The sequence below is a fragment of the Marmota marmota genome, unplaced genomic scaffold (genome assembly GCF_001458135.2).
Source record: "Marmota marmota marmota unplaced genomic scaffold, marMar, whole genome shotgun sequence".
NCBI lineage: Eukaryota > Metazoa > Chordata > Mammalia > Rodentia > Sciuridae > Marmota > Marmota marmota.
In genome coordinates, this window is record NW_026000082.1 from 2,446 (window position 1) to 17,947 (window position 15,502).

Genomic DNA, 15,502 nt, shown 5'->3' on the forward strand with positions numbered 1-15,502 from the left:
GACATGGTGGCATACCTGCCTGTAATCCTAGTCACTTGGGAGGCTAAGGCAAAAGGATTGCAAGTTAAAAGGTCAGCCTGGCAACTTGTACTCAAAAAGTAAAAAGGACTGGGGATGTAGGTCAGTAGTTGAGCATCCCTGGATGTCATCGTCTCAACAAAACCGGGCAAAATTTTTATAGCGTTTGTGATAGGTACTAAGTAACTGGGAGTCCACTTTTAAATAGAAGGAAAAGGTGAGAAGTGACAGTTGAAAGTTGGAAATTTGCAGTCCTTGAGTTATTAGGTATCAAGTCAGTAACATCCCTTTTGCTGCCCATGTGGGAGGGTATGGCAGTTCCTATTGCATTTGCATAGATAATTCCTAGGTTTTGTATGTGGAAGACAAACTGTAGATGATTGGTTCACACCATGTGAACCAGGTCTGAGACAACTACTGTGAACTGACCTTGTGGCCTTTATTTCTTAAGTTTATTACCTGTTACTGGTGTGGAAATGTTGAGTGAAGGGCTGATATTCAGGATTCTGATGTTAGGAGAAAACGGGAAGTTGCTTTGGACAATTCTATTGGTTTATACCGTATCACTTCAATTGTGGTAGCTGATTCTTGCCATTTGCCTGAAATCAAATTGGGACTAAATATTCTATTAGCTAATGAGTAATGTCAGAAAATTTTTGTTTTATTTTGGGAACTTTGCATATTGAATTCATTTTACACCTGGGTTGTAATCACGCATGTTAACCAGCCACGTGATAATACTTAGACAAGTGCATGTTAAATGTTTATCAGAATATTAACATTGCTGGATTATTTTAGAAATCACAAAATTCATCCAAGAAGATGAATGTTTTTATTTTCCCCCATTACATGGCCAAAAGTGTTTGGGCTTTCATGATTCACATATAACAACTGTTAGGAGGTAGATAATTGTCCATTTCCCCTGGGAATTCGGAATTTCTAATTAAATTTACAAGGACTTTTTTTTCTTTTGTGGTAAAACAACTTCCTTTAAAACTGCAAACAATTTGGCTTCAACTTGGTTTTGTGTTCCATTTTGTAGTATGCATATTGATGAAGGCACTACTTAGGTACTAAAGGCTAGATTAGGATCTTCTGAACAATGTACAGGCCTGGATTTGATAAAACCATTTTTTAAGTTAGATGTTCACTGGCTACTAGCCATGGGGGGAAAAATCATAATCCTACCTAACAGGTATATTATATACTTCACATCACTGTATTTTGTTCATTACAGTATACTGTATCTTGAAGATTAAGTGGCACTTGGTCACTATATGTCAAAATCCACATTATTTTTTTATAGCAGTTGTACTGATCCCTTGCATCTTGAGTCTTGCTAGAGCTGGAAGTCCTGTTGAATGAAGAAGTGCTTTTGATGCTGTGTAGCTAATTGAAAAATACAACATCTGAGAAGTTCTCTTCAAGAGAAAAATGTTTATTAAGGGAAAATTGCCAATACCGGTTGATTGAAGAACATAACTAGTATGTCCCTTACAGGGCATCGGGATGTTTCCTTTTTTAGGTTTACCAATCTAGGGTTGTTAAACTTTAAAAGTAACCTCAGGTTTTTAGAGAAAACTTTGAAATGAAGACTCCCTCTAGCTGGAGGAATGACTTACTAAACATCCTTGCTAATTATTTTTCCTCTATTACAAGCAAGTAAAAAGTGGATGTAATATTTTAAAAAGCTGTGCACAGCTTCTCTGTAAGTTACCCTGCCATAGATCACAGAGGGTGGGAGTTGGCTCTGTTTACAAGCATTGGACAGAATCTGGTCAAATTGAATTATAGTATGGGGTTGAGAATAACTTAGGAAACAAGTGTTTTCCACAGTGTTGTGAAAAGAAGGCAAATGGTCTTTTGCTCCCTTTGTGATGGAATAAATAAAGTAAGATTTCTGTTTCTAAATGAAATTTTGGGAATTCCTATTTTTACCTTGAGAGATGGGAGGTGGGAAAGGGAGTCTCCTGGATTCTCAGTTTGGGCCACAAGAAAATATCTTTAGGTTATGAAGTTCACTTCTTGGTGCTAATGTGCAGGGAGGTACATTATATACTAACTTGGTAAAGTGATGATTACATTAGATAACAAGTGAGTTGGGATTTTAATAAGTGAGTTTTGATAATTTTCTTCCAATTATGCAAATGTCAGGATTGTGGATGTTTTAAGCTTTTCCAGTGAAATTTCTGGGTCCTTGAGAAAGTTTATTCTTGGAGGATCTTGTAATTCCCCTTATAATGTTTCCTTGGTTCCTATTACCTAATAGGTGGCAAAATGCCTAGCATTAGAAAGTGAGGGTATTTTGAACCTCACCTGACAGGCATATAGAGTTCCTTGAAGTTGGGAAAGTTGAGAAGTGGCCTGAAGCCAGCACAGTGGTATACACCTGTAAATCCCAGCCATTCTGGGGTTGAGGCAGGAGGTTGATAAATTCAAGGTCAGCCTCTGTAACAGCAAGACCCCATCTCAAAAAATATATAAAAATGGGCTAGGGATGTAGCTGAGTTGGTAGAGTAGTGCCCCTGGCTTTAATCCCAAGTGCAAAAATTGACCTGAATTGACTCAAAAGGACTGGCAGCTCATAATAGATTTTTTAGAGATTTGATTGAAGTCTGAGAAGAACCTACTTTAGAACAGTTTTGACATTCATAAATAAAAAGTGACTACTAGCAAAGTATGGAGCCAATTAGCGTAAAAGAAAGATGTTTATTTGCATTTCAACAATTCCCAAGCCACAAAATTGAGTCAAATGTAAGCCTCTGATCCCAGCTACTCCAGAAGTTGAGCAGAAGTTGAGGAAGGATCACAAGTTCCAGGCCAGCCTGGGTGATTTAGTTTGAATCCCTTTCTCAAATTTTTAAAAAAAGGAGGGCTGGGGATATAGCTCAGTGGTAGAGCACTTGCAGGCATTCAGGAGGTCCTGGGTTAGATCTCCAGCACTGCCCCTCTACCAAAAAAAAGTATTATTGAAAATAATGCCATATTACAGTTTAATTAGCATTTTTGTTCTACATAGACTGTAAAGCAACGGGGTGTCAAAACTAGTGGAATCTGATTCTTACCGAAGGGTGATTGAGGCTCTCACACCTATTTTAATCAATGCTATTGAGGAATCCTGCATTCACATTAGGATATTTATGCTGTTCTCTGGGCTACGTTGATAGGAATAAAGTTACATATTCTATTTCAATTTTTTTTAATGGTATTAAGGATTGAGCCCAGGGTCTCCTTGCACATGCCAGGCAAGTGTTTGCCACCAAGCTCTATCTCTATAGTCCTTTTCAAATTTTATTTTGATATAGGATCTCCCTAAATTGCTGAGGCTGGGCTTTCTCAGCTCCAGAGGAGCTGGGATTACAAATGTGCATCACCATGCCCAGCTGTTTGTTCAGATTGTATTGAATATTGCCCAGCTGCCCTCCAGAAAACTGCTAACACACCAGTTTCTCTGATTAATACCTGGCTAATGTTTTTAAGTAATCTTTGCTAATCTGATAAGTGTGAAATATCATTTAATAATATTTAATTTGCATTTCTTTGATTCAGGGTGACTTTTTCATGTTTATTGGGCATTAATATGTACTTTATGATTTGCCTACTCATAGTCCAGTTTTTCTTTAAAGTGTTAGCATTTCTCCTCTTAATCCATATGAGTGCTTTATTAATAAGGAAGCTATTTTTGGCATACATTGCAAACATTGTGTTTCATGAGGTTTTAATTTTAATCTATTGGAAACAATCTGGTAAAAGTTGTAAAGATCCATCAGTTGGTCAGTTGATAAAATTGCTTATCTTTTTTTTTTTAGAAGAGAAGAACTTTCTGATCTGTTTTGTTTGAGTGTGTTTGATTCATAAAGGTTCACCCATTAGCCTTTAATAAAGATGTTTAATATAAACATCCATGAGTTCTGTAGGCTAGAAAGAGGGAAATAAGCCTTTGTAGTGGTATTGGGACAGGAAACAACTGTATCAGGTGACTTAAAAGAATAGAACCTTGTGAGAAGAGATGAGTTGAACAAATGAATTGATTATAAGAAGCTCCCTCAGCTCCAGTGTTAGTCATTGGGAGTGGGTAAAGCTTTCACCCAGGCTTGTTGGGGATTTAAGAAAAAGGTTCATGGACTTTTCTGCTGTACTTTTGGAAAAGGTTCAAAGTGCAACACTTGGAGTTGAGGTCTTAGTCCCAGAGATAGCCCTGGTCCTGAAGGCAGTACTTGCTGCAGCAAAAAGAAGAGGAAACTAGGGGTCAAAGCCCTTTCCAAGAGATCCAGAGGCTGGCTTACCTAAGGTCCCATGGTGGGTTTAAGTAGCTCTCCACCATTCTGCCTTGATTTCACTGAAAGGGCAAGGTAAAATGAAACAAGCAGAACTAGGAAAAGTAGGAATAATAAGTGATAGTTGTGAACATTTTGGAGGCCCTTTTATATTGGTGTTTACCGGTATTTTTGGTGTCAGCATCTATAAAACTATGTTGACTTGTTTTGAAGGCTCCTTATAATTCTCATTAGTGTATTCAACATCTAGAGTTGTACTATCCAATGCAGTAGCCACTAGCCACATATAGTTGTTTGATTATAATCAAAATTCAGTTCTTGGGCTGGGGATATAGCTTAGTTGGTAGAGTGCTTGCCTTGCATGCACAAGGTCCTGGGTTCAATCCTCAGCACCCCCTCCCCCCCAAAAATCAGTTCTTAAGTCACACTAGACAGTTCAGGTGGTTAACAGTCAATGTAGCTAGTGTATACTGTATTGGACAGTGTTGGCAAATAAAACATTTCCAACTGATATAGAGGATAAAGCCTGGTGGTGTTTTATAAATAGTAGGTGCTTGAATGATCCTTTGGACTCAAATTACTACTGAGAGTTTGGTTTCCACTCCTTTCCCCCCTTTCCCTTTCTTCTAAATTTTTTTTTTTAATATTTATTTTTTAGTTTTCGGTGGATACAACATCTTTGTTTGTATGTGGTGCTGAGGATCGAACCCGGATCGCACGCATGCCAGGCGAGCGCGCTACCGCTTGAGCCACATCCCCAGCCCCCAAATTTTTTTTTTTTTTTTGAACTGGGATTGAACCCAGGGCTCCATGCATGTGAGGCAAGGGCTTTACCACTGAGCTACATCCCAGCTCTCCCTTTCTTATTAGCATAGCCAAGACAGTTGTCAGGAACTCAGGTGGGGAATTCTAGGTCCACATGTAACCTTTAGGCTTTGAAGAAAGCTGGCAGGACCACCCTCTAGCTGCAGCCAGAACTGATGCTACCAAGGATTATGACAACTGGAGTAAGGGCTGGGTAAATGGGGCATGCTGTGCTGATTGAGGACACAGACTTTTCAGGCTTGGAGCCTTACCATTTAGAGAATGAGGGAGTCACACCCCATCTTTAACTGATCTAGAGTCAGCTTTTCACCACAGGAGAAGTTGAGTGGGTGAAGGGAACTTGACATGAAAACAGAAAGTGAGATGTGCTGAGGCTCCAGTTCTTCCAATTGGTCAGCGAGAGGAACCTCATGTGAAGGGAGATCATCAATGTTGGAGGGTAAGTAGCCCTCATGGCTGGGAAGGTAGTCCCCTGGGAGAACTGTCAAAGGGCTGGTTATTTTTCCTGCCTTTGAGCTAGTGTCCTTGCTCTCCAGCACCTTATACAGATCCACTAGCTGTCTTGTCTCAGCTTTGAGAGCTCTGGAAGGTAAAGGGCTGGAGGCACTGTACACTGTGTCTTCCTTAGAGGTAAAGTAACCTTGGACTCCTTGTCCCCTTACTGGCCACTTGAGGCAATGGGGGTGTCTGAAGACTGGAGTCATTTGATGGAGAACTTCATTGATGACCAGCGGCTCAGGCTCTTCAGGAGTGGACCAGGACATCTGGAGCTTGTCCAAGGGCAGCTGTGTCTTCTCCTGGGAGAAGGAATGAAGAAGCAGCTCTTATTGCTATATAGGTTTCTCAGAGGCCTCACAACCTGGACTGCCTCAGCCCCAAGTGGAACACTGTAGACCCTTAATTTTCAGAGGTAAGGAAAGCAAAGCAGTTAACATTGGTCAGGTAGGCAGGAGGCAGGGACTTCTCCCTCAACCCCCAGTGAGTGAGTCACTACCTGGATCAGCCTTCAGCCTGGCTGTTTCTTCTAATGGGAATTGAGCTGTCCTACCTGTTTTCCTCCAGGGCCAGTGAGTACAAAGGAAAGGTTGAGCCTATTTTCTGTCAAGGGGTAGTGACTGAAGTGATGCTAGAGCTGAGTTCTGAGAGATGTGGAGTATGTCCCAAGGATGAAGTGGTGGGCAAAGAGGACTGACATATTCTGGAACCTGCTAGTTATTTCTTCTTATTGGAAAACTGAGGCTTTGGAAATAGGAGAGGGTCACATCGTGGAGGGCCTTGTAAGGGATGCTTAAAGGGTTTGGTCTTTGATGGAACTACTGAAAGCAGTTAACATTGGTCAGGCAAGATAATATCCTTGTCAGATCTGCTTTCAAGAAAGACCACTTGAATAGCTTTTCTGGAAGTTTTCTGTTCTTTTTTCCTTTAGCTAATTTTTTTTTGTAACAGATAAAAATTAGCAAACAATTTTCATAATTATGAATTTCTCTTTCTCAGTATCCTGTTGGTTACTAGCTCTTCAGTGTCATATCTCTTTCCTTTCTGAACTCTCTGCCCATTCCTGAATCCAAGTCCTAGGCACTTCACAAATATTTCTTTTACCAGGCTTTATTTGGACTCTCTTTACATCCTAAAAAGTATCCTACACATGAACTGCCTGATTTTTCTAAAGCAGAGTTCCAATTATTTACATATACACACTTCAGCCTGACCATGAGTTCCTGCTTCTTCCTCTACTTCTCCCTATTTCCCTTCTCAGGCTGCTCCTTCAGCCATGGTCCAGACTTACTTAAGACATTCTTGTAGTGCTACCAAGACACTTCGCCCTGCTAATATTTGCTCCACTGTGCTCTCTTGGCCCTTTCCCTTTCCATGAAACCCTTATTGGCCATTCCTTTTATAGGATTCCTACGTGAGTGAGGAAACCACAAGTTAGTTTCTTGACACATGATGCTTTGTACTACCACTTTTTTCTTCCTCCTTTTACATGTCTGCAAGCCATTTGCTCATAGGGACCATGTATTAAAGGAGGAGTAGAATGACAAAAAATAAAAATAGCCTTGGGACAGGGCAAACCCTGAGGACTAGTCCCAACTCCAACAACTGGCCTGGATAAACTTGATCAACCTGTCTGGGCCTCAGTTTTCTCATTTGTCAAATGACAAATTGTGCAAGAGAATACAATTTATCTATTGGCCTCTGATGTTGCCACCTTTGCCTTGTGCATGGCAAAGATCAAGAAAGTGAGTGATGGGGCTGTTAGGTTTCCACGAAGGTCCCTCACAAGAGCTAGAAGGGGCACGTGTGTGTTTCTCTTAGAAGTCTCCTCTTCTCTGCTCACTATCCAAACTGGCCTTGGAATGTTGATCTGGCTTGGAACATGGCTGGCAGTTGTGGGAAGCAGAGCTGCCAAAGTGCTGCTACCACAGATGTGGGAGAGATTAGGCAGGGTGTGGAAAGGGCTGGTTGTTTTCACAAGGTGAGGTGTTCACTTTGCCTCCATTAAATCCTTGGCAATACTCAGAGAAGTTGCTGTTCCTCAGAGCTTTCACAGAGTAGGCCCTTGGGCCAAGCCCTGGAGGGGAAGTCCTCTTTAAGCCTTCATTGGTCCAGGAACCTCATGGACACTATTTTAAGCTTTTACAAGCTGGATACCATCCCAGTAATCCCTTTTATGATTTGGCCTTTTCCTTCAGAGCTTTAAGGCACATGATTTTTTTCACTCACATAAGAACTGGTAGGGGGATGTGAGGCCTGAGAGCTCAAAGCACATTTTGTGGAAGTGAAAAACACTCCCTTGTATTTCTGCAGTCTGCCTTCAGCAGGCACCAGGAGGGCAATATGACTCCTTAAAAATAGTCTACTCACTTCAAGGGTCAAGCCATATGGCATTCTGAGGCTGCTTCAAGGTTTTCCTCTTGGATGCCATGTTTAAGCTACCTAAAGTTTTAAAAGTTTCTAATTTCATTGTTTTTTTTGGCAGGGGGTACTGGAGATTGAACTCAGGGGCACTCAACCACTGAGCCACATCTCCAGCCCTATTTTGTATTCTACTTAAAAATGGGGTCTCACTAAGTTGCTAAGTGCCTCACCAATGCTAAGGCTGGTTTTTTTTTTTTAGGTTCAAAAGGAATATTTAATGAAAATAAAATGGCCCTCATACTTCCAACATTCTCCCCCAGATGCAACTGCCATTATTGGTTTCCTATAATCATATGTAGCTTCCAGAAATATCCTGTATACCTATTGCAGGCATATAGGTATGTATAAAAATTTCCTTCCTTTCATACAGATTAGAACTCACTTTAGACCACTGTTTTTGCTTTCAAGGATGTCAAAGAATTTTAGACACACATATCCTTTTTTTTTTTTTTGCTTTTACTTATAATGCTGCAATGAGTGGACTTATGCTACACAACTTTGGGCATTTGTATCCTTTCTTTACCTTCTTCCTACTTTACTTTCTCTAACACTTTACACATTTTTCTTAGCATTTGTTATAAGCTTATGACTCTGTATCCCCTATATTACCTGTGCATAGGCAGGCAGAGGTCCTGATGTTAAAGCTACAGTTTGAAGGCAGTTGTCTGCAACTGACCCAGAGCTACTTCCCCTGTGCTGTTTTAGGCTTTTAACACCTTGAAATCTCAGCATTGGAAGAGAATTTCAACTTCATCTGTTTCAACTCCTGGCACTTGAATCCCTCTAACACCAGCAGGGACATCCTTCTAAGGCCTCATGGCTATAGAGTGTTTCCATGGATCATCGCAAGATTGCCACCAAGTGAGGGCTAGTCTGCTCAGCTCAGAGGTTTGGACCAGTAGAAACACTCCCCTCACCCTATGCTTAAAGCTCTGTTGGAATGTACAGTGTGATGGTGGACAGCACATATTGCTTGTATGTGAATCTAGTATCATCCTCTATTAGCTAACTAGTGTTGCACTAGTTACTTGATTCTTTCTCTGTGCCTCATTTTCCTCATCTGAAAAATGAGGATAATAATAGCACAACCTCTTTTTATTTATTTTTTAATAGTACTGGGGATTGAACCTGGGGGTACTGTACCACTGAGCTACATCCCCAATTTATTTTATTATTTTGAGACAGGTCTCACTAAGTTGCTGAGGCTGATCTCAAACTTGATTTTTCCTTCCTTAGTCTCCCAAGTAGAGATTACAGTCATGGGCTACTGAGCCCAGTTTAGCACAACCTCTTAAAACTCTATGTGGATTAAATGTTAATGTATGCAATGTTTTAAAAGTGCCTGTCTTGGGAGGCTTAGGCAGGAGGATCACAAATTCAAAACCAGCCACAGCAACTTAGGCTATAAGCAACTTAGATAATAATAATAATAAAAATTTAAAAAGTGCCTGGCACATAGAAAGTAATATATAAATATATATTATATAAATACATATAAGTAAATTCTATATACAGTATGCTTACATATTATGTAGTATACTATATGGAGTATACAGTATTCATATTTATATATTATATATAATGTATTCTATATTAGAAATACACATTGAATATGTTATAGAAATTCATATATATGATATAGAAATACATATGAAATATGTTTATTGCTATTATATATTATAGTAGAATAAATGTAATATGTGCTATATAGTATACATTTTAAAAATATATATTATATATAATGTATAAATAAATGATATATACTATATATAAATATACTGAATATACAACATAGTATAATTATATATGGTACATTATATATATTTATAAATGTTTGTATACATATTTCTGTCATTATCACTGTTGTGACTTAACAGGGACAAATCCTTTGATAGAGAGGAGTCATAAAATATGCGTGTTCCCAGGAGGAGAGTAAATGATCTTTGCTTTGTATGACCTTTGTGCTTCACATTATTTAGTCCTCTCAACAGTATACAAAGGAGATATTGTTCATTCCTATTGTACAGAGGATGAAGCTAGGCTGGGATAGTAGAGTAAGTTGTTCAAGAGTCTCACACATTGTAGTGGCAGAAGCTGACCTCTGGCCAGATTCCAAAGGCACTAAACTGCAGTGACTTGAATTCCTAAAGCAGAGATAGCTGGGATCAGCTCCTTCCCAAAGCAGAGTCTGGTAGTAATGGGCTTCTGGCTGAGGAAGGGTATGGATGACAGAAGGCGGCACTGGGTGATTAAAGAAAAGAATCTTGGAGAAGATGGGCTTAAGTAAGGTCTGAGAAAGGGAGTCTGGGACTGTCAATACCCTGGGCAATGGGAAGGATATTGGCACGTTCCTTCCCTCACCTATTGCTCCTCTTAAATGCAGTCTTGCTCCATAATACAGATGCCTTTTATTTCCAGGCCTTCCACTAACAATGGCCCATCCTGCCCTGTGAGCTGTTCTCACCTCCTTTTACTGAGCAACAGTGGCAGCTCCCTTCACTGCCCTTGGCCCTCTCGCCTGCCAGCTGAGCAACCTCTCCTTTAAAACCATTTCTTTGCACAATGGAATAGCTTACTGGCTTCCTGCCAAAACCAAAATAGTATTGCTTTTATTTATCTGTTCTATGTTCAGTCAGGATTGGGAAAGTCAAAAGCTTCAATTATCTTGAATTTGGATGAGTCAGTGCTCAGACTAGTATTCAGCAAATGGAAAAAAAAATATTTCTTATTTCTTTTGAAATAAGATGAGTTGAGGAAGGGAATGTAAGACCTATAGAGGAATAGAACACTATGGTTCTTTTAGTGTTTTGTTGCATAGGTTGCTCTTCAGTTCAGGAAGAAAACAGATATAACAGTGGTAACTCAGCTTGAGTGACATCGGCTTACCCATAGGATCTCAGGGTTCCTTGTAACTACAATAGGAACCTTAGATGTGGTCATCACTAGCAACCCATTGACTGACTACTGAGACTTTATGCCTTACCTCCATGATGGGGTATTTCTTGGCCCAAGTGCTGTTTGCTGGGTCTGGAATGTCTCTGCTACACCACTGAGGTCTGAGTAATGAAAGGAGAACAAATGCCCTATAGATGAGAAAACAATGACATTTGGTTAAGCACATACAATGGCAAGGAAACACAGGTTTCCAGTGTAGTGATTTTGGTGTGGGGGTTGCTTTAGTATGCAAAGAGTAAAATATAAACCCTCAAGGACAAAGATAATGGAGTAGTTTCCTGTGAAATTCAGATGGATGATAAAGAGTCACCATACAGCCCCTTAGGGGTTGCTAAATAAACTATGAAATTTTTCCTCAATGTGATTTTTAGCAATCTCTCACTATCCAGTCATGTATTTATTCAACAAACATTGAATAAGCTCCTAAATATGTGATCATCATAGTGCTTCATGCTGGGGATAGAACAGCAAGTAAGGGTACCTGATCCTGTATCCTTTGGGAACTTATTGTTGAGCTAATCAGAATATTTACAAAGAATTTAAGATGATTAATAAATTACTACACTAAAAGTTAAAAAAAATACTCAGGATACAATAAGGTATAAATAGCTTGAACTTAAGTATGTTAGCAATGTTTGTACTTGGTGATCAGAAGAAATACAGGTTTTTAATGATATGGAAGGAAAAAACTCCAAAAAAAAACCTTATAATTGCATGTGACTTAAATATTTTGCCTATTTTTTGAAAATTTTAAGACCAGTATGAAACATTTTCAAAGATTTAGCTTTAATGAACTTTGACAAAGAAAGGTCTCTATAATTTTTTAACTTTTTAAAGTGAGAGATATTGTCATGTGACATAAAGAAAAGTATTTTTCTCCAAAGAAATATGATCACTGGTATCTGTAGTCTGGTATAGAGGCAACTGAGGGCAATAGCCGTTGGCCAATAAGATGGAAGAAAATTAGGTTCCCAAGTGACTGGAACAAAGCTGGCTGCCAGCCTGGATGATTTTCCTAAGAACTGGTATATGGAAGGAATAATTAAAATTAAAACACTGTATTTGAGTTTTCCTGATTTTTTTTTTAAAACAGCAGTTTAGCCTTCACCCTGATATCTACTATTTCTATGAAGAGCCTATATGTGATCCTAGTTGACTGTTGCGTTATACTTTTTCAAAGTATACCTAAGAGAGCACTGCTTTGACATATTTATCACACATTAGATCTTCAATAAACTAAAGCCTTCCTGAGAAGTTCAATGGCTAGCACAATGATGTTGAGCTAGTTTTACTTTGACTATTTCTATTTCTTTACCTGGGATTTGAAGAAAGCTTTGTATCAAATAACAAACTAAATATTTTTCTTTACAAAATAATGTATGTTTACTAAAGAAATTTCAGAAATTATAGTTAAATAGAAAAAAAACTAAAATTACCTTTGATTTTATTCCCAGATACAACCTCTATTAATATTGTGTTATATATCTTTGGGGTAGAACATTAATTGCCTCCCACCATCTATTTTCCCCTATTTCCTAGGAAGAGTACCCTCATTTAGTGGGCTAACAGTACAGCCAACTTAAAGACCACTTTCTAGTTATGATGCCAACTACTGGACCATGAGGTGAACTTGAGGATGGAAGTTACGTCAGGACAGTGTAGCAGAAAAACAGAAGATGGCTATGTCCCTGGTGACTGGAGCCACCATATTAGCCCTTTACTTAAGCTTATTTCTTTAACCTGGGGGAGAAAGTGTGTATATGTGATACTGGGAATTGAACCCAATGGTGCTCTACCACTGAACTATGCACCCAGTCCATTTTATTTATTTGTTTATTTTTGAGACAGGGTCTTAATGGGTTTCCCAGGCTGGTCTTGAATTTGTAATCTTCCTGACTTGGCCTCCTAAGTAATTGGGATTACAGGCATGTGTCATCATGCCCTGCATATTTTGACTTTTATATTATGTACGACCAATTTATATGTCTTTCATATGTATGTGTGTATATACTCACTATTTCTAAGAAATTAATATATGTATATTTGTCTTGCAAACTGCTTTAAAAAGTATAATATAACAAATAGCATTTAATTTTCTTCTATATCATCTTTTTTTTTTTTTTTTTAATATGGGATCTTGGTATGTTACTCAGGCTGGTCTGAAATCTGTGGGCTCAAAGCTGGCTGCCAGCCTGGATGATTTTCTCCCATTTCAGCCTCCAGAGTAGCTGGGACTACAGGTGTGTGCCACCATGCCCAGCTTCTACATCATCTGTAATGGATGCATAATATGTTATAATATGCAATATGTTGTGATTTAGTTAACCAATCCCATTAGAGTGGGAAGTTAGGTTATTTAAATATTTTCTTTATGAACAATATTTCAGTAAACAATTTCCACTATCTGCACATATCTATGATATATTTAAATATAAATACCTAGGTAGGAATTGCTAGGGCATAGGTACACTTTTTAAAACTCAACACATACTGTTGTCTAAAAACAGTGAATAAATTTATTCTGCCACCAGCAATGTATGAGTATGTCTGTTACCATAGCAGTAACAGATATTATTATTTTAAAAATACATTTACCAAATAGGTATAACCAACTCACTTTTGCCGGAAGTACCGTACTGAGAAAACACCCACCATGATGATGGCAATACAAATGCTTGGCGTCACAAACATGTTCCAACTGGCTTTACCTGAAAAGTTAGAAAATCCTATTACAGTTATTTTCAATGAACATTTCAAAATACTGACCTATAAATAGAACTTTACTTTTTGTGTGAATTCTCTGGGCCCTACTCACAGCTCTTGGGCGGTTGGGCTCAGGAACAAGGTCAAGCCATTTTTTTGCATTTGGTTAGGGAAAAAGGAGCTCCAAGTTTTAATCCAGCTCTGCTACTAACAGATGTGTGATCTGCAGACCTCAATTACTTGATCTGTAAAATGTGAATGATGATGTCTACCTTCCAGGTGGTTATGAAGATTAGAGATGGTGTATTTAAAGCATATGGAAATATATTGAATATCCGAGGCCCTCAAGAAATGGTAGCTACTAATTTTACCAAGCCATTGGATAAGCCCTCTATCTATCTGAGAATCTTTGAAATTATGCTTGTTCCTTCCTATGAAAAGAATGAGAGCATTTCACTATCTATTGAAATTATTTATTAATTCACCCAACATTTACTGAGTACTAACCACGTATCAGGCCTTAGTAGGTGCTGAGATGCAAAGATGAATAGAATATGGGCTCTGCTGTCTTACAAAGTTGTGAATACAGTGCAGAAGACAGCTGTGTAAACATGTAAGCCATCAACTTATAATGTCATGGGATATGTGCATTCACAGTATTCATGGGCAGTGTAGCAGAGAACAACATAGGAAACTGCCTCACTGCGGGAGCTGAGGAGGGTTTTGAAAATGGCATGATTTCAAAAGTTTAGAATTTAGAAGATGAATAGGAATCAGCTAAGTGGACAAGTTAAGACCAGACCAGACCAGGAAACAGGCGAAGTGTTGGAAGGAGGAAGAGTGCAGCACTTTCAAGCAGGTGCAGGTAGTCTGGTCTTACTTTATCATAGGAATGATGAGATGTATAGCAAAGGATAGAGCTAGATGGCTAACAGGACCAGGTAGGACCTGGTGACCAAGAAATTTGAATTCTAGCTTGATGGTTCCTGGAGAACTACTGATGAATTGCAACCAGAGATGGAGTGTCAGCAAGGGGTAGGAGAAAGAAGGAGCCACAGGAGCAGAGGCAGAGTTCCCTTAGGCCATGTGCTAACAAGGCTGAATTCGGGAGTTAAGGAGGCAGCCTTTCTCCACCCAACACAATCTGCATGATCTGCCATTTCTTCATCATCTACCTTCCTTTCTGGGCTGATGGGACAAGTTAGGAGAAACCACCCAATAGAGAGATGATGGGTCTTTAGTCCACATTAATTATTCACACCTCATCATTCATAGGAGAACTAGAAAGATGAGAAGAAGGCTTGATAGTTTTCCGAAGGAGAATTTCCTGACAGAACAACAAAGTCCCGAAATGATCAACTTGATGTTGTATGTCATAAAGCAACAACAGCTTGTTGTACGCTTAGAGCAGAAGCAAATGAGCGCTGCCAGAGAGAACAGTGTGACTTAGCAGGTGGAGAGAAGCCCATGTTAGCTGGGTCACTTACTCATACACTCGAATTTAACTGAAGGAACTAAGATCTGAGTTTCGTTTGTAGTTCTGCCACTTACCATCTCTGTGGTTTTGGATAATCTTTCTACATGTTAGTTCTCTCACTAGTACAATTCCCTCACATTTTAAAATATATTTCATATTAAGTGTTTGGAAATATGGGCCATGTATAGCCATGTAAGTTTGATAAGAATAAATTAGCTAAAGTATGTATTATAGTTTGAATTGTTTACCCTTAAACTTCATAGTTGAAGTCCTACCTGAAAACGTGACCTTATTTGAAAATAGAGCCACTGCAGATATTACTAGTTAA

At 38.9% G+C, this 15,502-nt stretch overlaps 1 protein-coding gene across 9 annotated transcripts in view; it reads right to left on the bottom strand.

Moving 5' to 3' along the window:
• Positions 1-5,156: 5,156 nt before the first annotated feature.
• The window catches only part of Il12rb2 (interleukin 12 receptor subunit beta 2), an 81,746-nt gene continuing 71,400 nt past the window's right edge, over positions 5,157-15,502 (bottom strand). For 8 of the 9 annotated variants that reach the window (XM_048815166.1, XM_048815168.1, XM_015484885.2 and 5 more), the window contains 3 exons: positions 13,612-13,702; positions 11,023-11,122; positions 5,157-5,917 (listed from right to left, as the gene is read on the bottom strand). In XM_048815166.1, the coding sequence (XP_048671123.1) occupies positions 5,375-5,917; positions 11,023-11,122; positions 13,612-13,702 (734 nt within the window). In that variant the 3' untranslated portion in view covers positions 5,157-5,374. Of the gene's footprint in view, positions 5,918-9,876; positions 10,281-11,022; positions 11,123-13,611; positions 13,703-15,502 lie in introns of those variants that run through there. The other variant, XM_048815169.1, reaches the window with a different exon arrangement.